The sequence below is a fragment of the Strix aluco genome, chromosome 5 (genome assembly GCF_031877795.1).
Source record: "Strix aluco isolate bStrAlu1 chromosome 5, bStrAlu1.hap1, whole genome shotgun sequence".
In the NCBI taxonomy this organism is placed as follows: Eukaryota; Metazoa; Chordata; class Aves; order Strigiformes; family Strigidae; genus Strix; species Strix aluco.
Genome location: NC_133935.1, coordinates 37,599,278 through 37,615,059, shown reverse-complemented (window position 1 = coordinate 37,615,059; position 15,782 = coordinate 37,599,278). Strand labels below are relative to the sequence as shown.

General features: G+C 43.9%; 1 protein-coding gene across 1 annotated transcript in view; it reads left to right on the top strand.

The window, feature by feature from the left end:
- PLXNC1 (plexin C1) overlaps positions 1-14,967 on the top strand; it is a 72,848-nt gene extending 57,881 nt beyond the window's left edge. The window contains exons 24-31 of the mRNA XM_074827056.1: positions 3,733-3,787; positions 4,879-4,910; positions 4,999-5,106; positions 7,058-7,221; positions 7,664-7,811; positions 9,633-9,773; positions 9,862-9,936; positions 11,626-14,967. Of these exons, the coding sequence (XP_074683157.1) occupies positions 3,733-3,787; positions 4,879-4,910; positions 4,999-5,106; positions 7,058-7,221; positions 7,664-7,811; positions 9,633-9,773; positions 9,862-9,936; positions 11,626-11,730 (828 nt within the window). The 3' untranslated portion in view covers positions 11,731-14,967. The remainder of the gene's footprint in view (positions 1-3,732; positions 3,788-4,878; positions 4,911-4,998; positions 5,107-7,057; positions 7,222-7,663; positions 7,812-9,632; positions 9,774-9,861; positions 9,937-11,625) is intronic.
- Positions 14,968-15,782: the final 815 nt, after the last annotated feature.

The following is a 15,782-nucleotide window of genomic DNA, read 5'->3' as shown; positions in this document are numbered from 1 at the left end:
GTCCATCATTCACAGAATCACAGAATCATTCAGGTTGGAAAAGACCCTTGGGATCATTGAGTCCAACCATCAGCCCTACTCTACAAAGTTCTCCCCTACACCATATCCCCCAACATCTCATCTAAACGGGACACACACAAGGCTGCAACTGGTGACAGAACCCTTCTGGGTGTAGCACACTGCAAAAGCATAGCAAGCAGCATTGCCTGTCTAAGGAGTTTCCACTGACACTAGTCAAAATAGAGGGTGAGAGGCTGGGGTAAAATGTGCAACAGATGATGGGCCTCAGGTGTTATGGTAGCTCACATTTTGATGCTTACAGATAGATTTTGGAAATTAGGTTAGTATGCTGAGTGCTTTCAGTGAGCTTTCTTCATGCCTTGTCATTGAATTTGAAAGTCTGGCTCTTGACATAATAATTTTTATTTAGAAGTTTTGCTGATGAGTGTAGGTCTGTGCCATGCAGTGCAGTGTGGTGCTGAGAAACCTGAGTCAACGCTGAACACATTGCTGTCTGCATGAGCAAATACAGTGTCATCCACTGAGAGAAACGAGGACTCCCAGCAGGACTGTTTGTAGCTTGGGCAGAGCACAAGGCTGCTCAGATCTGGAGCAAGCTCATTTGGAGTCACTTTACAGATTTCTGTAGGCAGTTGCTGCTCTCCTTACCTCCTGGAGAGGCAGCAATGAACCCAGATGTCCTGAGTCACCATCCAGTCTTAAATACAGCTTTTCCTGTGCCTCTCTTGAATCCAGTCTGTAGATTAACGTGGGACTTCCTCCACTCCACTTGTAAAGATTTTGTAGAAATTAGGACATTGTAGTGTTGCAGTCAGAGACTATGCAGCAAAGGTCAACGTAGATTTGAATCTGATTAAATATTTGAACTTCTGTCTAATGTGATAGTACCTGCTTTCTTTACTACAGGGAGCTAATGCAAGTGCTCCCTGATTTTATCCTGGAAGCTTTTTACACTTCCAGAGTTCATGGCATGCCGTGGCTCATGGGTGCCATACCTCGTGCAAATGAGCCTGCTCCAGTTGTTCGCTATCATTCCTGGGTATCTTTGTCCCAGCCCTTGATTTGGTCTGAAGTTTCTGCAGGCAAATGCAAGTTAGGTTGGAGGTTCAGTTGTTTTTGCAAAGCTGTAACTACACTAATTATAGTTTAGCAGCTGCCTTATGGAAATTGTGCTGGGTGTCTCAGATATTTTACTTCACTTTTTCTGACACTAACAAAATAATGTACATTTTAGGCAGAAGCTTAGTGGCATTTTAGGCAGTGGCTTAGTGGCAAGTATCAGCCATTAGCATATCTAGTTTATTTTCTTGTATCCATATTAATGCAAAAACAAATGTAAAGGTGTCTAGTTAGCAAGAAAAAGGAACATTGTGTGCACAGTGTGAGGGCAGTGATGTCGCCTGAGGAATTCCCACGTGCCTAGAGTTTTGTGGCAAGCCTGAATTTTTCTTTTTGTTTGCCAGCCTTAAATGCTAGAAAGTAACCAGATTTTTGAAAATGGGAAGTACCGTCAAATCTTTTAGAGATACTGGAGCATGAGGGTTGTGTTGTAAAGGTCCCAGAATCACCAGTCACTCTTGAAAAAGCAGACTTAGTTTCTACACTGATTTTTAAAATGCACAAGTAGGGGATGTTTGCATTTCTGTGTGGTGTTTCAAAAAATCCACTGTACTCTTATTAGACTTCTGTGCTCCTTTTCCTCTAATTTTTTTTCTCCTAGTAGGGTTATTGATGTGATTATTTATGAGGTCTGCACTATTGTTTGCGTGAGAATAACCACAAGCCTTGGCAAGAAAGTTGCTGATTATCATGATGTGCTATTTCCCATGCAAGAAGAGAGCTAGAGAACCACTTTCAGATCTTCTGTCCAGTCACAGATCCCCAGATTCTCAACCTGTAGCAGCATTGCACATTCCAGGAGCAGGCACAGCCCCAGAGAGCGAATCTGAATGTGTGATCCAGGGAGCTTACTGGCAAGAACTGGTTATAGGGAGGACAGGAGACCTGGAGAACAAGGAGTCATACAGCCACACTACTACATCTTCTGTTTTGCAAAGTAGCTGTACTCCATGTTGTGTGGATCTCAACAGATCTCCCCCTTCCCTGTTTGTCCCCCTCAGTAACACACCTGACAAAGCAAAGATGTTTTGAGGTGCCACGGGAGCAGCCCACCATGAAAAATGATTTAGGCAGCAGAACACAAAAAAGAAGAGCTTTTTTTTTAAAAAAAATTGAATCATACTGAAAGAAACAGCAAGTATGACTGCTGCAGTAATGATAAAGAAGGGAAATCATATTCCACTTAATGCTAAAAGCATCATTTGACCCAGAAATAAAACCTGAAGTGGGGACCTGGACCATGGCTGCACTGCACCAACGCCTCTGGTTCCTGGAGGGAAGCACGTTTCTCCCTCTGAGCTCTGTCCATCTCCCTCAGGACAGGAGCCAACACATTCCAGCATTGAGTTGCTCTCTTGCTTCTTGGAGAGGGAGTGGAGGCAGCGTATTGCCCACCACGCTCTGGGAGGGGGTGAGCTGCTGGGTAGCACTGTTGCCCTTTACCTATCTTCAGGGTCAAGTAGAAGGACTCTGGGTGTTTGTGCCACCTCACAAGCTAGCCTTAGAGCATATTCCCACTTGTAGTGTGGTTTTAAAGTGCTCTGTGTTATCTGAAAGAGCTCTGAAACACAGTATGATAAATGGAAACCCTGAAAAAAAATCATACTTATAAAATAGATTGCATTTACTTTACAGGAGCAAGTATAAGTGCAGATTTCTTTGGCATAAGACACAGCTTTTGATAGAGTATCTTGATGTTTAAACTGGTTTTGCACAGCAGGCTGGCTGCCAAGGTTTAAAAAAGACTTAAATTATTTTGGCAGAGATCCCTTCCTAGAACTGGCCAGTTGTTTTTGTAATTATAGAGAGAAGTACACTAGCACTTGGCAAGATGCAACACTTGACAGCAGAACAGTGGTGTAGCTCTCAGTGGGAGCCGTTTTTGAGTTACTCTTTGACAATAAAAGCATGACTTGCCAGTTTCTTCTAAAGAAAGTCAATACTTATCATCCTGGCAGCACTATAAATTCAGAGAAGGAGCAGGGTGGATTTTTCCTAGAAATCCCAAGGTAGCTAGATACGGATCTTGACCTTACGGTCCACAGGGCATAATTATTTTGCTCAGTTTGAAAATAGTTCTTGGAAGCACCAGGCTAGACCCTCAGCATGGCCCATCTGTAGGGCATGGCGGGACTGGGCTGAGCTGGAAAAAGGGGGGCCAGAAGAGAAATTATCCTTGTGTTCCCTTCTCTGCCTCACCTTTCCGTAACATCCTGTTGCACTGGAGCCAGAGAATTCAACCTGGGCAATTTGTAGAAAGATGGGTGCAAGAAGCAGCACAGCAGTACCTGAAAATGAGAACGTACAAATAGGGACTGAACCAGAAAAATCAAAGAAGGGTAAAGGTCTTAAAGGCCGGTTTGTCGGAAGATCTGCCTTCCCACCTTGTCAGGTAAGGCTAACAAGCTGCAGTGCCAGAAGGCCCAGCCCTGGCTGCCTGCTGAGAGCTGTCTGTGCACACGGTGGTGAGAACAAAGCGGGCTGGCGTGCTCCTGTGCTGCCACAGACTTAAGGACAGAGGAAATGAAACTGAGGGTTTCCTGAATTCTAGAAGCTTTCATTTGAGCATGATATGTTTGTTTTTGCTTTCAGATTTCAAATGGAGCAACCATAAAAGTCTTTAAAAAGAAGGCAAATACCCGATCAGGTAATCTTTGGTGGAGAATGGGCTGGGAATGCAGAGAGCTGAGCTATGACAGGTTGTATCTTGGTCAATAGGAGGTCAGAAAAATTGGCACTTTGATGTAGCTGAGCCAAGTGAAGAACCATGTTACCCTGGCCCTGGGCCTCTGGCAGGCACAGTGGACCTCAGAGGAGGGAAGAAGGCAAAGGAAAGGAGGACAGAAGGACTTACACTCCTCAGCAAATGAATGCTTAAAGATACAGACTCATAGGCAGGAAATCAGGGCGGGGAAGCCTGTGTGACACAAAGTGCTGACCAGTGAGGCCAACACAGGGAACATGCCCTGCTCCAGTGCCCAGCGTTGTGCATCGTGGACATAGTAGTGCATTGTCCAGAGACAGGCATAACAAAAAAACCCACAGTTTTGGAATTTTCTTTATTCTCTTGACTATGTTTCTAAAGCTGTGATTCAGCTGTCTCAACAGCAGGTCAGGAGTTAAAGGGTGCTTACAAGGGTCAGTTCATCTGACCTACCCCTGTGATGCAGGTTGCTCCAGCCCAGCTGGTGCCTCGGGGGAGGTGGACTTTCTGTAGTCCATGGGGAGAAACACACTTCTAGCATGCGATTCACCTCACCGTCAAAGTGGACATGTGAAGTTAGGAGAGATGTGTCCCTGAGGTGAAAATCACTGGAATGGCATTGCTCTCCCTCAGCAAGAGCAGGGTTGTCTGTTCTCAGCCATTGCTTTCAAGCCTGACCTCAACCCGCCTGCACTGAGTACTCTTAGAGACTAAACCAATGCAGTCATCTCATCCACTGTCTGTTGTCCTCCTTTCAGAGGAGCTGCAATTTGCTGCCAGCTTACCCCAGCAGCAGATGATGATGCCCTAGCTTAGTGGTCTGAAGTACAGGTTGGCACTGGGGAGGTGAGCCAGGACCTGTGCATTTCTCAGAGGCTTCCCCACACTGCAGGCAGGAAAGCACAACACCGAGTCTGCTTGCTCGGCATCCTGGCATGCACCCTGCTGCACAGCCCAGAGCCCCAGCAGAAGTCACAGACTTGTAGCTGTGTGTTTCATTAATGCCTGTTTGCTCTCTGCCTTCTGTTGTTTAGATGTGGACTACTCGGATGAACACTGTCATTTGGTGAGTTCTGTCATTACCCTGTTAAGTGGTAGATCTAATTCTGAGCTGTATTTGTATCTGTGTAATCTCTCTAATCTCTTCACAACAGATTTTACCAGACTCCGAAGCAAACAAAGATGTGAAAGGAGCAGGTCACAAAGGAAAGCAAAAATTCAAAGTGAAAGAAATGTATCTGACAAAGCTTCTGTCAACCAAGGTAAACTGTAAAGGCCTTATTTTGAGGGAGTGCTGATGTTAGGCTTGGCTAGTTTGGCACAACAGAAATAGAAATTAAAGCAGAAATTACGCAGACTTCCTGCTTGTATATCAAATGTTAAATAAAAAGGTAGCCTAAAAATCACTGTGCTAGCTATGGATTTTGACCATTTGCAAGTTGGACACGTTTCAGGTTTTCTAACACTAGAGTTCTGAAATTGTCTGTTACTAACACTCTCTATCTCCTCAGTAAGCACAACCTTTTTTCTCAGGTTAGAGAAAGAAGGTAGTTATTGAGCTTATAGAAAGTGAGTTTTGCCACTGAGTCCCATAGAGTGAGAATGATCCCTTCTGGAGAGACAGCTTTCAGTCAACAATCTCACTCTCTCCTAGAGTTTGCCCAGCTTAGAGACAACTTCCAAGGCCTGAGTTTCACAGAATACTGCCCATGAAATGAAATAACCTTTTAGGGTCTCAAATGAAGCATCCAAAATAACTAGATTAATTTTAAAAACAAGGTCCTTAGGATTTATAATACAATTACCTAATTTATACAATGCGCATTCCTTAGGCATAAGCCTACTCCCTCCCTCCAGTTATGTCATCTTGTTTCTGACTTACTCAGAAGGGTTATAAAACTCTTTGCCACGGCGTATTATTTAAAATATTAATCAGTGCACAACACTGAGAGCTGTGCGATACAAGAGGCCTGAAGGGATGATGATCATGGACTTCTTGCATTTAAAAATCGATCAATCATTATTTAATTAGATTGTTGATAGCTTCTGAAGTAATTTGGGACACTACCCAAAGTGAAAATGAAGACTGGTCATTTCTCATTAGCTGTGGAAACTAACATAAGTCCTTAGGAACTGCTGGAGTAAACCAGTAGTATCTTATGGTGGAAGACTGAAGTACAAAAGAAGAGATCAGACTCTTAAGAAATAGTCCTTTTAAAGGGCTTTAAATTTAAATTTTATATCATCTCCTTCTCCAAAGTAGGATAGTGCTCTGAACAACAGTGCCGTGATATCCTTCACTGCGAAATTCCACCCATGATAGGCCATGCACTAAAGGAAATTGCATTGAACCATGTCTCTCTCCCTCTCTCTCACCCATACACACACACAGACACAACTGCGGCATGTGAAAAACTGTTTGGCATGTGAAATGAACTGGCCAGTGTGGCATATCAAGGCCCTGGGATACACTTAAATTCTTCTTGTTGAGAGAAGATTGGGCTTAATCAAGCTTCAGGACAGATGTGAAGAAAAAAAGCACAAAACAGCATTTTGCTTTGTTTGCTTCTACTTATGAATACTCTGTGATGATGTCAGCGAGTCCATCAGCAACCAAGTCCTTGCTTTTGTGGGCCAAATAGCTTCACTTCTGGACCAGAAAAACCCAGTTTTCAGTTCTTCTCTCTAATATTAGTGTCTTCATATGCCACCCAAAGCTGTTATCCTAGAATTAGATTCAAGCACCACAGTCACTTGTCTGTGAAGTGTTGATGAGCACATGTTCAACATGTGTCGCAGATGGCACTGTGAAGACCAGTGCCCTAGAAAACTGGTTAAACTCCTTTTGCTCACCTTTCTCTTACTTCCAGTCACAAGTTCCAAACGCCTTTAGCAATGGTGTCAGTAGTATCCAGAGAGCTGATGTTGTCTTTGTTGGAAGGAGTGATTCCTTCCACCTACGATTTATCACAGAGTTCACCGCAAATCTCCTGTCAGTAAAGTGATAGGACATGTGACATTTGACAGCAGCTCCTTATGGTGTATTTGTAGTTTTGTTTTTGTTATTGACTGTCTTGTTTGCCAATAACCTGTGATGCAAGTTTATTGTAGTTTCTTTGTGTGGTTGCCCTGGGGCACGTTCAGCTCTCTGAGACAAGAAATCCTATTATTTTCTTGTGTAATAATAGCACTGTTCATTTTCTTACTTTTCAGGTTGCAATTCATTCAGTTGTTGAAAAGCTCTTCAGGAGCATTTGGAGTTTACCCAACAATAAAGCACCTGTTGCCATCAAGTACTTTTTTGACTTTCTGGATGCCCAGGCTGAGAGCAAAAAAATTACTGACCCTGATGTGGTCCATATATGGAAAACCAACAGGTATGCCCATATGATCTGCACAGGAGTGCATGCAGTCTCTGAAAATGTAGTTGCAAAGATGGAACATGTCACCTGTGATGAGAAGAATAAGATTTTGGTATGTCTGGGTGAAGATGTGGTTGGCTTTGTGGATCCCAGTAATTTTAGTATACTGATTGGATACCAGTACAAACCACCATAGCTTCCAGGACTTCTAAGTCAGCATACTGATTTCACACTCAGAAAAAAGTATCTGCAGGTTGAGAGCATTATTTGAAGATGGCAGGGTGACTGACTGATGTGTTTGCTCTGTAGCCTTTGTTCCTAATCCCTTTTTTAACATGAATAAGTGGTCCAGAAATGTGCTTCTTTCCATGAGTGCAGTGCAATTAAACCACCATTTTAAAGCAGTTGTGCTACCCGAGTGGTTAATTTTAAAGATGCTTGTTCTTTCTCTTTCTAGTCTTCCTCTTCGCTTCTGGGTGAACATCCTGAAGAATCCCCAATTTGTCTTTGATATTAAGAAGACTTCACATATAGATGGCTGTTTGTCTGTAATCGCACAAGCTTTCATGGATGCCTTTTCTCTAGCAGAACAGACACTGGGAAAGGTAATGGTGCCCTTCCAGTCTTTTGCTAACTTCTCAGCTAGTGTCTTTTTCAACTGTGTAATGATTTAGGGGATGAAGTCCTGGATCTGCTGACATCAGCGGCAAAACTGTCAGTGGCCTAATTAAGCTGGGTTTCCATTCCTTGTTGCTCTGTCTCACAAGACTTTGAAGAATTCACTAGAGTAGACAGATACAGCTACTAGAATGCCATATTTATAATTACCTGCATCTTGTCTTCTCTGCAGTTAGTTTCTGCCCAGTGTGTTCATAGAATATGTGGAAGAGGGTGGAAATTGTAAGGTTTTAATGAAGTTTTAAATATTTTTTAAACAAAGGTCTTAAAAGTATTAACATTATTTGATAAGTAGTCCAAATTTTGTCTGCCACACACCGGTGTGCAGAAAACACACACAGTTAGCTACTGGGAGCTGTAAGAATACTTGAAAGAGCTCTGAAGTTTCAAACAGTTCCTTTCACATGTATTAGCTGCTCCCTTTTATATGCAAAATTATTTGCTGGAGTAACAAGTCCAGAAATCTTACATTCAAAAGCTCTTTAGTACAGTGTCCAGAACTCTGGGGATCAGAAATACATCATTTTTCCTGAAGATATTTTCCTTTTTTTTTTGGACCAAAGTAGTAAGCATTTGTTCAGGCTCATACTACCTAGAAAAACAGACTAGAGATTTTGTAGCCTAAAAATTTTGTATAAAAATGGATTAATTTCCTATGTGATGTGAACCAACTGCTAACCTATTTAAAGATAAATAATGTGCTTATTTATCTTATTTTAGAGGTGAAGTGTCATGTATTAAATCTGATTATATTACTTACTTGATGGAAAAGCTGCAAGTGAGTGCGGTCTGTTAGGTTTCTATGCTTAACGTCCATTGTGAAGTACTGTTGTTACAACAGCTCCCATTAGCCATTTGGAAAGGGGTGTTGAAAGCTGGTAAAGGTTTGTAATGCAGTAAAGCTCTTGTGGCATTTTAGTACTAAAATGTATTTCATGATTTTTAGCCTCTTATCTTAAAACATTTTTAGCCACTTAGAAAACAAACATTGAAATCATTTCATCACACAGTGGAAACAGTAGTGACAAGATATCACATGGTTGTGTCATTTATTCCCCAGAATTTAAACTAGAGCAGTGACAGGAAACTACCAGCCCCCACTTTTACATTCTGAAAACATGGTTTCCAGGTGGGGCTTCGGCTTCTACCACAATCAGCATTTATTTCCTCAGAAGCTGCCTGGTAGGTCAGTGCTGGCCTGGGTTGTGGAAGCCCCAGGGAAAAAAAATAAATCCCTTTGGCTGTGCATTCCTGGCAGTCAGCTCTCCATGCCCTGGAGCCCCTGAGCGGAAGGAGAGTTTTAGGGGAACCTCTGCCAGGACAGGACCTAGCAAGGCTCTCTGGCATGTTACCCCAGGGGAACTTTCCACAGCACTGCTGTATCCTGTATGTAAATAGGGTATCAGCCTTAAGCCCTTTGGATCAGCTTTCACAATCTTTCAGGTCTGGGGAGGGGTGAGAAGGAAGCAAGAAAGAAAAATATGTCTAAGGGACAATATTCATCCCTCCTGATGCCAGTAGAAGTAATTTTACGGCAACTGTCGTGAAACACAATGCACTATTACTGAGGTCCTGCGCCTGTTCTTCATCTTGATTTCATAACCTTGATTCCTTGCGTGTAACCACTGCAAAGAGAAGTGAGTCACACAGAGAATAGATACAATTAGATGCAATTAACTGTCTGGAGGTGGAACCTTAGGAAATCTGTGCTGTGAAAATTGACAAGGCTTCAAATATTTTCTTTTAAGGAAGCACCAACAAATAAACTTCTCTATGCTAAGGACATTCCACTCTACAAGAAGGAGGTGAAAGCGTACTATAAAGCCATCAGGGATCTGCCTCCACTGACCACTTCAGAGGTTGAAGAATTTCTAACTCAGGAATCTAAGGTATGGTTGAGAAGCAGCTACTCTGTTTGCTTTCATGTTAAGTTTTAAAAAAGGAGAACTGTCTGACCAGAACTGTTTTCTCTTTTAGAAACATGAAAATGAATTTAATGAGAAAGTGGCCTTGATTGAAATCTACAGATACATAGTGAAATATTATGATGAGGTAAGCACGTCTGCTATTCCTACTTAACCCCTTAATGTTAACTTCGCTACCTCAGGCTTGAAAGTTGAGCCTGACAAAGTAACCAAGGGCTGGCCTGGCCTGTGACTTGCCGGGTGCCCCTCCAGAGACAGCCCCTCAGTGGGGCAGCTGGGGCTGCTCCTCCTGCTCAGCTGTGTGGGGCCAGAGCGGTGCAGCCCCCAGGGTGGCTGGAGCCCCCTCTCTTGGAGGAGTCACAGGCCAAAGGTTCATAAACGCAGCTTTACTGTCACCACTGCATTTCACACAGACGGTAGCAATAAAATTCTCCCTGCAGTTTTGAGAAAGTTCCTATGTAGTCTAGACTTCTTGTTTTACTGTGTTTGCAGACTATCTGCTAATGCCTGTCACAACTCCTGTGCATGCACTCCATTTCCCTGGAGATTCAGAAATCAGATTAGACTGTAGCACCAAGGATCTCGACATAACAGTACAAACACCTCAGTGGAGCACACTCAGCCTTAAAGCAAGAGCTGTCTGCTCCTTTCCCATCATAGCCCTCTTACACTCTGTTCTAAAAGTCTTTCTGTTAAAGAAAAGATGCTATAGCTTCCATTCCCTGCTATTGCTAACAAAAGAAATCTTTTCTCAGCTGAAAGCACTTAGTCACAGGCTAAGCTGCTTTGTAAGAAAATCCCTGCCCTCTGCTTTGCATGATAGGATTCTCCACTCCATCTTGCTCTGCATCCTAACAGAGGCTGTGTGTGCCTGCGCAGGGAGGAAGATAAGAGCCAGCTGGGGTGTGTTGCCTGAAGGCCTCCTTACCACTTCCAGCAGGTTGTCTGGGTCTCCCAGCAACCAGACCTTTCTCTCTTTCATCCCCAGCAGCGCAGCATCAGCACTTGCTGTAATCATCCAACTCTCAGTCACCTGTTAGCCAGCTTACCACTTCTGATCTCTAACATCTCAAATTATGTGGGTTCGGCACCAAATCTTTGCCTCTTAAAAGAAGCTTGGGATGATACTCAGAACAGCACTACGCTTTATTAAGCTCATTACAATTGTTGACAAAGGAGACTTCAGAATACTTTCTAATCTTAGTGCACGTTTTTTCTTTTTTGAAGCTAGTACTGGCTAAATTTACCCCATCCTTAGAAGGAAACACTCCCTCTGCTCTTCCCCCTCTGGCTTTTGACTGGGAGCAGCTAAACCTCATTCATTGTTTATTAAGACCTCAGTTGCTTTGTAGAGCTGCCAGCAAAGAGTTTTCAGACAGCAGTAGTGCTCCTTCCTATCACCTGGGCCAGTGCCAAGTGGGCCAGTTAGAGGAAGAGAGGCAGTTTACTGCCCTCAGTTTATAGGGCAGAGGAAGAGAAATAAAATTTAACGTGCAAATCTGCTCTAGGGTAAAACTGGAGCGCTGGCTTTGCCTCACACTTCAAGAGATGAACATGTGTTGGATTTGTTTTGGGTTTTTTTGCTTGGCTCTGTCATTCTTTTGTGGAAGTGTTGCAAATCCTGTAATCATAATGACTTGAAAGGAAAACTACCAAAATAAAGTGTTAAAGTCAGAAAAGAATGTTTACATATAGGCAGGCATTCAGATGGATTTTTCTGCCAGTAGTTGTTGGAATGCAGAAAAGCAGACTTTAAAAAACATCAAGTAAAATAAGCACTAAAAAAATTATTCTCTTTTTTGCTAATTGTTAACAGATTGTCAGCAAACTCGAGCGAGAACGGGGGTTTGAAGAAGTCCAGAAACAGCTCCAGCAAGTAAAAGCCCTATTTGATGAAAAGAAAAAATGCAAATGGCTTTGAGCAGAACACTGACTCACAGCATCGCTGTGGGGGATTTTAAATAAGAGCTGCTGCTTCCAAAACTGTTTTGACTGACTATATGTACAGGGTTTGAAACATTTGGACACTCTTCTCCACTCTGACCATTCCAAGTAATATCTACATTTGGGAATGAAGTATGGGCAGGGGTAGATATTCAAACGTGGGCATGTGAAAGTGAGTCTAGTGTTGGCAGGGCCAGCATTTTTAGGTACCTGAACACATGTACCTTTTGATTCAGTAATACTGCCTAAGTAAGCTTTTCGCTTACATAAAAACAAGCTTGCAGGAGATGCACAAAACACATTGCAAGTTCAGAGTTGCCTGTGTGAACTTGTAAGTTGCTTAGCTCTTTTTTTTAAAGAGAGAAAGATGATGTTTTGCCACATCTTTTCAGCAGCCTTGGCAAACTGTGAGTATGAGCTCCGGCTTCAGAATACGGGTCAGCTGCAGTTTCCTTCCTTCCAGACAAATGTACACTGGTTCCTGTTTGGGAAAAAAAAAAAAACAAAAAACAAAAAACAGCACCAAAGTGACACTTAGCACAAGTGTGTTTAGCAGAAAAAGTGGGTCTGAGGTTTGAAGGCCAAATGCCACATGGCAGGACTTACCTTCCTTAGGTTAGACATTCCACGTGCAAAGTGAAGCCCACCACTGAGCAGGGGGGGGAGGCTTTTGGAGAACGGCGCTAGACAGGCATCAGTCTGTGTTTACATTTCTACCTTTCCATCCTTAAATAAGCTGTGAAACACTTGTGAGCAGCTTCACGTGTGAAACCTCCGTGCAGCTGCACCGCATCGGAACACTGTTGTGATTTGATGAAGCAGCTGACGATGGCTGCACTTTGGTGCACAAACCTGTACTCAGGTGCATGATCGGCCCACGCATCAGTGCTGACATTCCTGGCCAGTCTTGCCGTCCGTGTACAAGGGCCTCACAAATCTAAAGCCAGCATATTTTTTTTCAGGTTGTCCACACAAAGGCTTTGTCAAAAGAGGGCTAGTTTCATCATAGGTAAGAACAGGAAGGCTGGTGTAATCTCTGGTGAGAAACAGATACAAACATGGTAGCTGGGGCTGAGGGTGGGGAGGGGGGCAACTGTCTGCCTTAGTCCTGCTAGGGTGTTTGCTGAGGCTTGGCCATTTTGAAAGGAGGGCATCCATTCCATTTGCACTGGTGGCTAACAGCCCAGCTGGAAAGCAGATGTGTGGCTATGCTGCTGAGACGAGGCTGGTGCAGTGGCTACCGTGCAAAGCCACGGAGGAGCAGCCGTGGCTCTGGCTGTGCTACCGCACCAGCACAGTCCTACCCTCCGCTACAGAGCTGAAAGGTTCTGTTGTCGTGGGCTCTGCTCCAACCACACAGAGGCACTTACTAAGGCTACCACCTGCCCTTACGATTGAGGTGAGGCATGGATGAATGGAGATACATTTCCACACGTCTCCAGAGGGATCCACCACCAGAGGCAAGTGGGGTAGCACAGTGTCCCACAGGAGAGGGAGGAGCCGTCCCCTGCCTTGGCAGTGGCGAGGGTGCCAGGCGCTGCGACCGGCACAGATGGCCCAAGTTTAGTATAAAAAGTCTGTGCTGGGGCTGTGACCAGCCAGAGACACCTATGTGGGACTCCCAGGCAGCGAAGTGTTCAAACCATTTACTGCTGTGTGCTGTTGCTGCTTTGAGGAGCCCAGAGGCTGCAGTAGAGCAGCCCCAGAGCTGGCCGGTTTGGTTGCAAAGGCTGCCAGAAGCTGGTACCGGGCACAAGCCCATGGCTCGCGGCCAGCCAGGGCCGGTGAACACCAACCATGCGTTGGCAGAAGCAAAGGTCACCCGTTAACGTGGAAAAAAGCAAACATAAAAGCACGTTGCCTACTGGTCTGCTCCCTCCCTACCGTGTGATTGCACAAGTTGTACCTCTTGCGTATCAGAGAGGGCAGCCGCCAACCCATACTGTGATGGCTTTTTTTTTGTTTAATTCAAGTCTTACACTTGCTATTAAGTTTACACTTTATACTTGATGGAATGTATGGCTTTGTTCAGGAAACTGCACTACAACGTTGCAGTACTTTCAGCAGTTCTCTTCGCTGCCTGGCACAATATATTGTGATGTTTAATTTTAATTAGAAAAAAAACACCCCAACCCTAACCTATCTTGCCCTCTGTCCTAAAGGAGTGGACCGTGGCTTGAGTAGCACTTAAGCTTAGAATACCTGTACTTAAGGGCTTGATTTTTATCATTCTTAACCTAACATTTTAAAGCAGCATCAAGTAAACAACAAAAAAAAAGCACAGTAATTAATATTAAAGGAGGGGCATGAGCAGATTACTCTTTGCGGTCAGACAGACATCTCAGCAGTTCCGTTCCACTTTAGGTGTTTGCTGGCAGTGCATTTGAATGAACTGTGATAGTTTTGTTCAACAGTAACCTTCTGTACAGGCAGAAAAAAAAAAAAAAAAAAAACCAACAAACCAACCAACATTTCTGCTTGAAAAAGCTGTAAAATATAATCTGTTTGCGTGGGTCTGATCCTGTGAACTTCAATATATGTGTTTATATGATGAGGAAATGAAAAATCAGTCCTATTCTGTATTTGTACTACTGCTTGTTTGCTACAATAGCTTTAATGATTTCTAGAGATTAAGTATGTGTTGAAGCAGGCACCGTAGCTTTAGCCTACAGCCTGGAATAGGATTATTGCCTTTTATTCAAGCCTCCTAAACAGCGTCACTCTGTTAGTAAACCATTTAAAGTCATGCTGGGACTTTGTAACCCATCAAGTGGATCTCACGAAGTGATGTGAAGTATAATTAAGTGATTGTGGCTCTTTTGGTAGGTTTGGGTCAGCACACAAAACATTGGCACACCTTCCACATCTGCAATTCTTACACGGACAAAAAGAACCACCTCTGACTAAAGCTGTATTATGGCAACCCAACAAATCTAATAGCATTCTCTGAAATGAAAGCAAACTTCTCTTTAACTTATTTTCACATGTTTACAGGCAAACTGCTACAGCAAACAGCATATTTTCTAACACTAGCTTACAGAGCATTATTTTGCAGTCATCTAGTTTAAAGTCAAATCTTACTAATGTGTAAAGTAATTCCTGTTGTACAGAAGTTAACCTGTTGTTTAAAATGAATGGTTAAAAAAGGTGCAAATGACAAATACATGTTGGTGTTTTTATGGGTTTATCTAGAATAAAACGCATTTGGAGGTTACTTTGACTAATTTGTGTACTTTAAAAGAAAGCACGTGCAGCTCGTAGCAGTGCCAAGGCCACACAAGGAATGGTGTGTAAGACAGTGGCTGGCATCAGCTGAGGAGGGAGCAGCACTGACCCTTTCCATCAGCTGAAGTCAGGAAGTACTTAAAAAAGGAAGGTGTGGTGCCACACTGGGGGATGCTGGGGCCGCAGAGGTTCTGGCCTGAAACCCAGGCGCTGCAGAGCAGCCACCCGGCCCGGGCAGGGAGCTGGTGGACAGGGGGAACCCTGGGTGGGGGATTCCTGGCAGCCTTCCCCACCCTGGGAAGTGGCGCAGGCTGGAGCCAGGCTGGGGGTGTGGTGCCCGCTATGCCTCCAGCCAGCCTTCAGGAGCCGCACTACGACGATACTTCTAAAAAACTAAAAACGTTAAAACCAAGGATAACCTGATAAGCGTTCTTTCAGGAGAAGGTGCTGCAGGGACAGGAAATAAACTCTTGGGCAAAGAGCCAGAGATGGACTGGGAAAGGGAGCCCAAGAACCAGTAGATAACCATCATTCTTCCTCCTGCTATTGCCCTTTTTCTGCCCTCCGAGGCTGCCCCAGTTTGTATGAACTGCCCTCCCTGCCCCTCGACATCAGATAAAGCCTTGCTGAAGGCCACGCGCCAGGGACAGAAACTCGAGGCTGCCGAGAGCTGGCTCTTTGCAGCCATTATGTACCTCAGTGAACATTACATTTGGCAGAGCTGGCTCAGGCACAGACAGTTACTTTTTCCAAATTAACCCTGCAGGAGACAGTAGAAGTAACAGAAGCTATTTCTAACAGTTA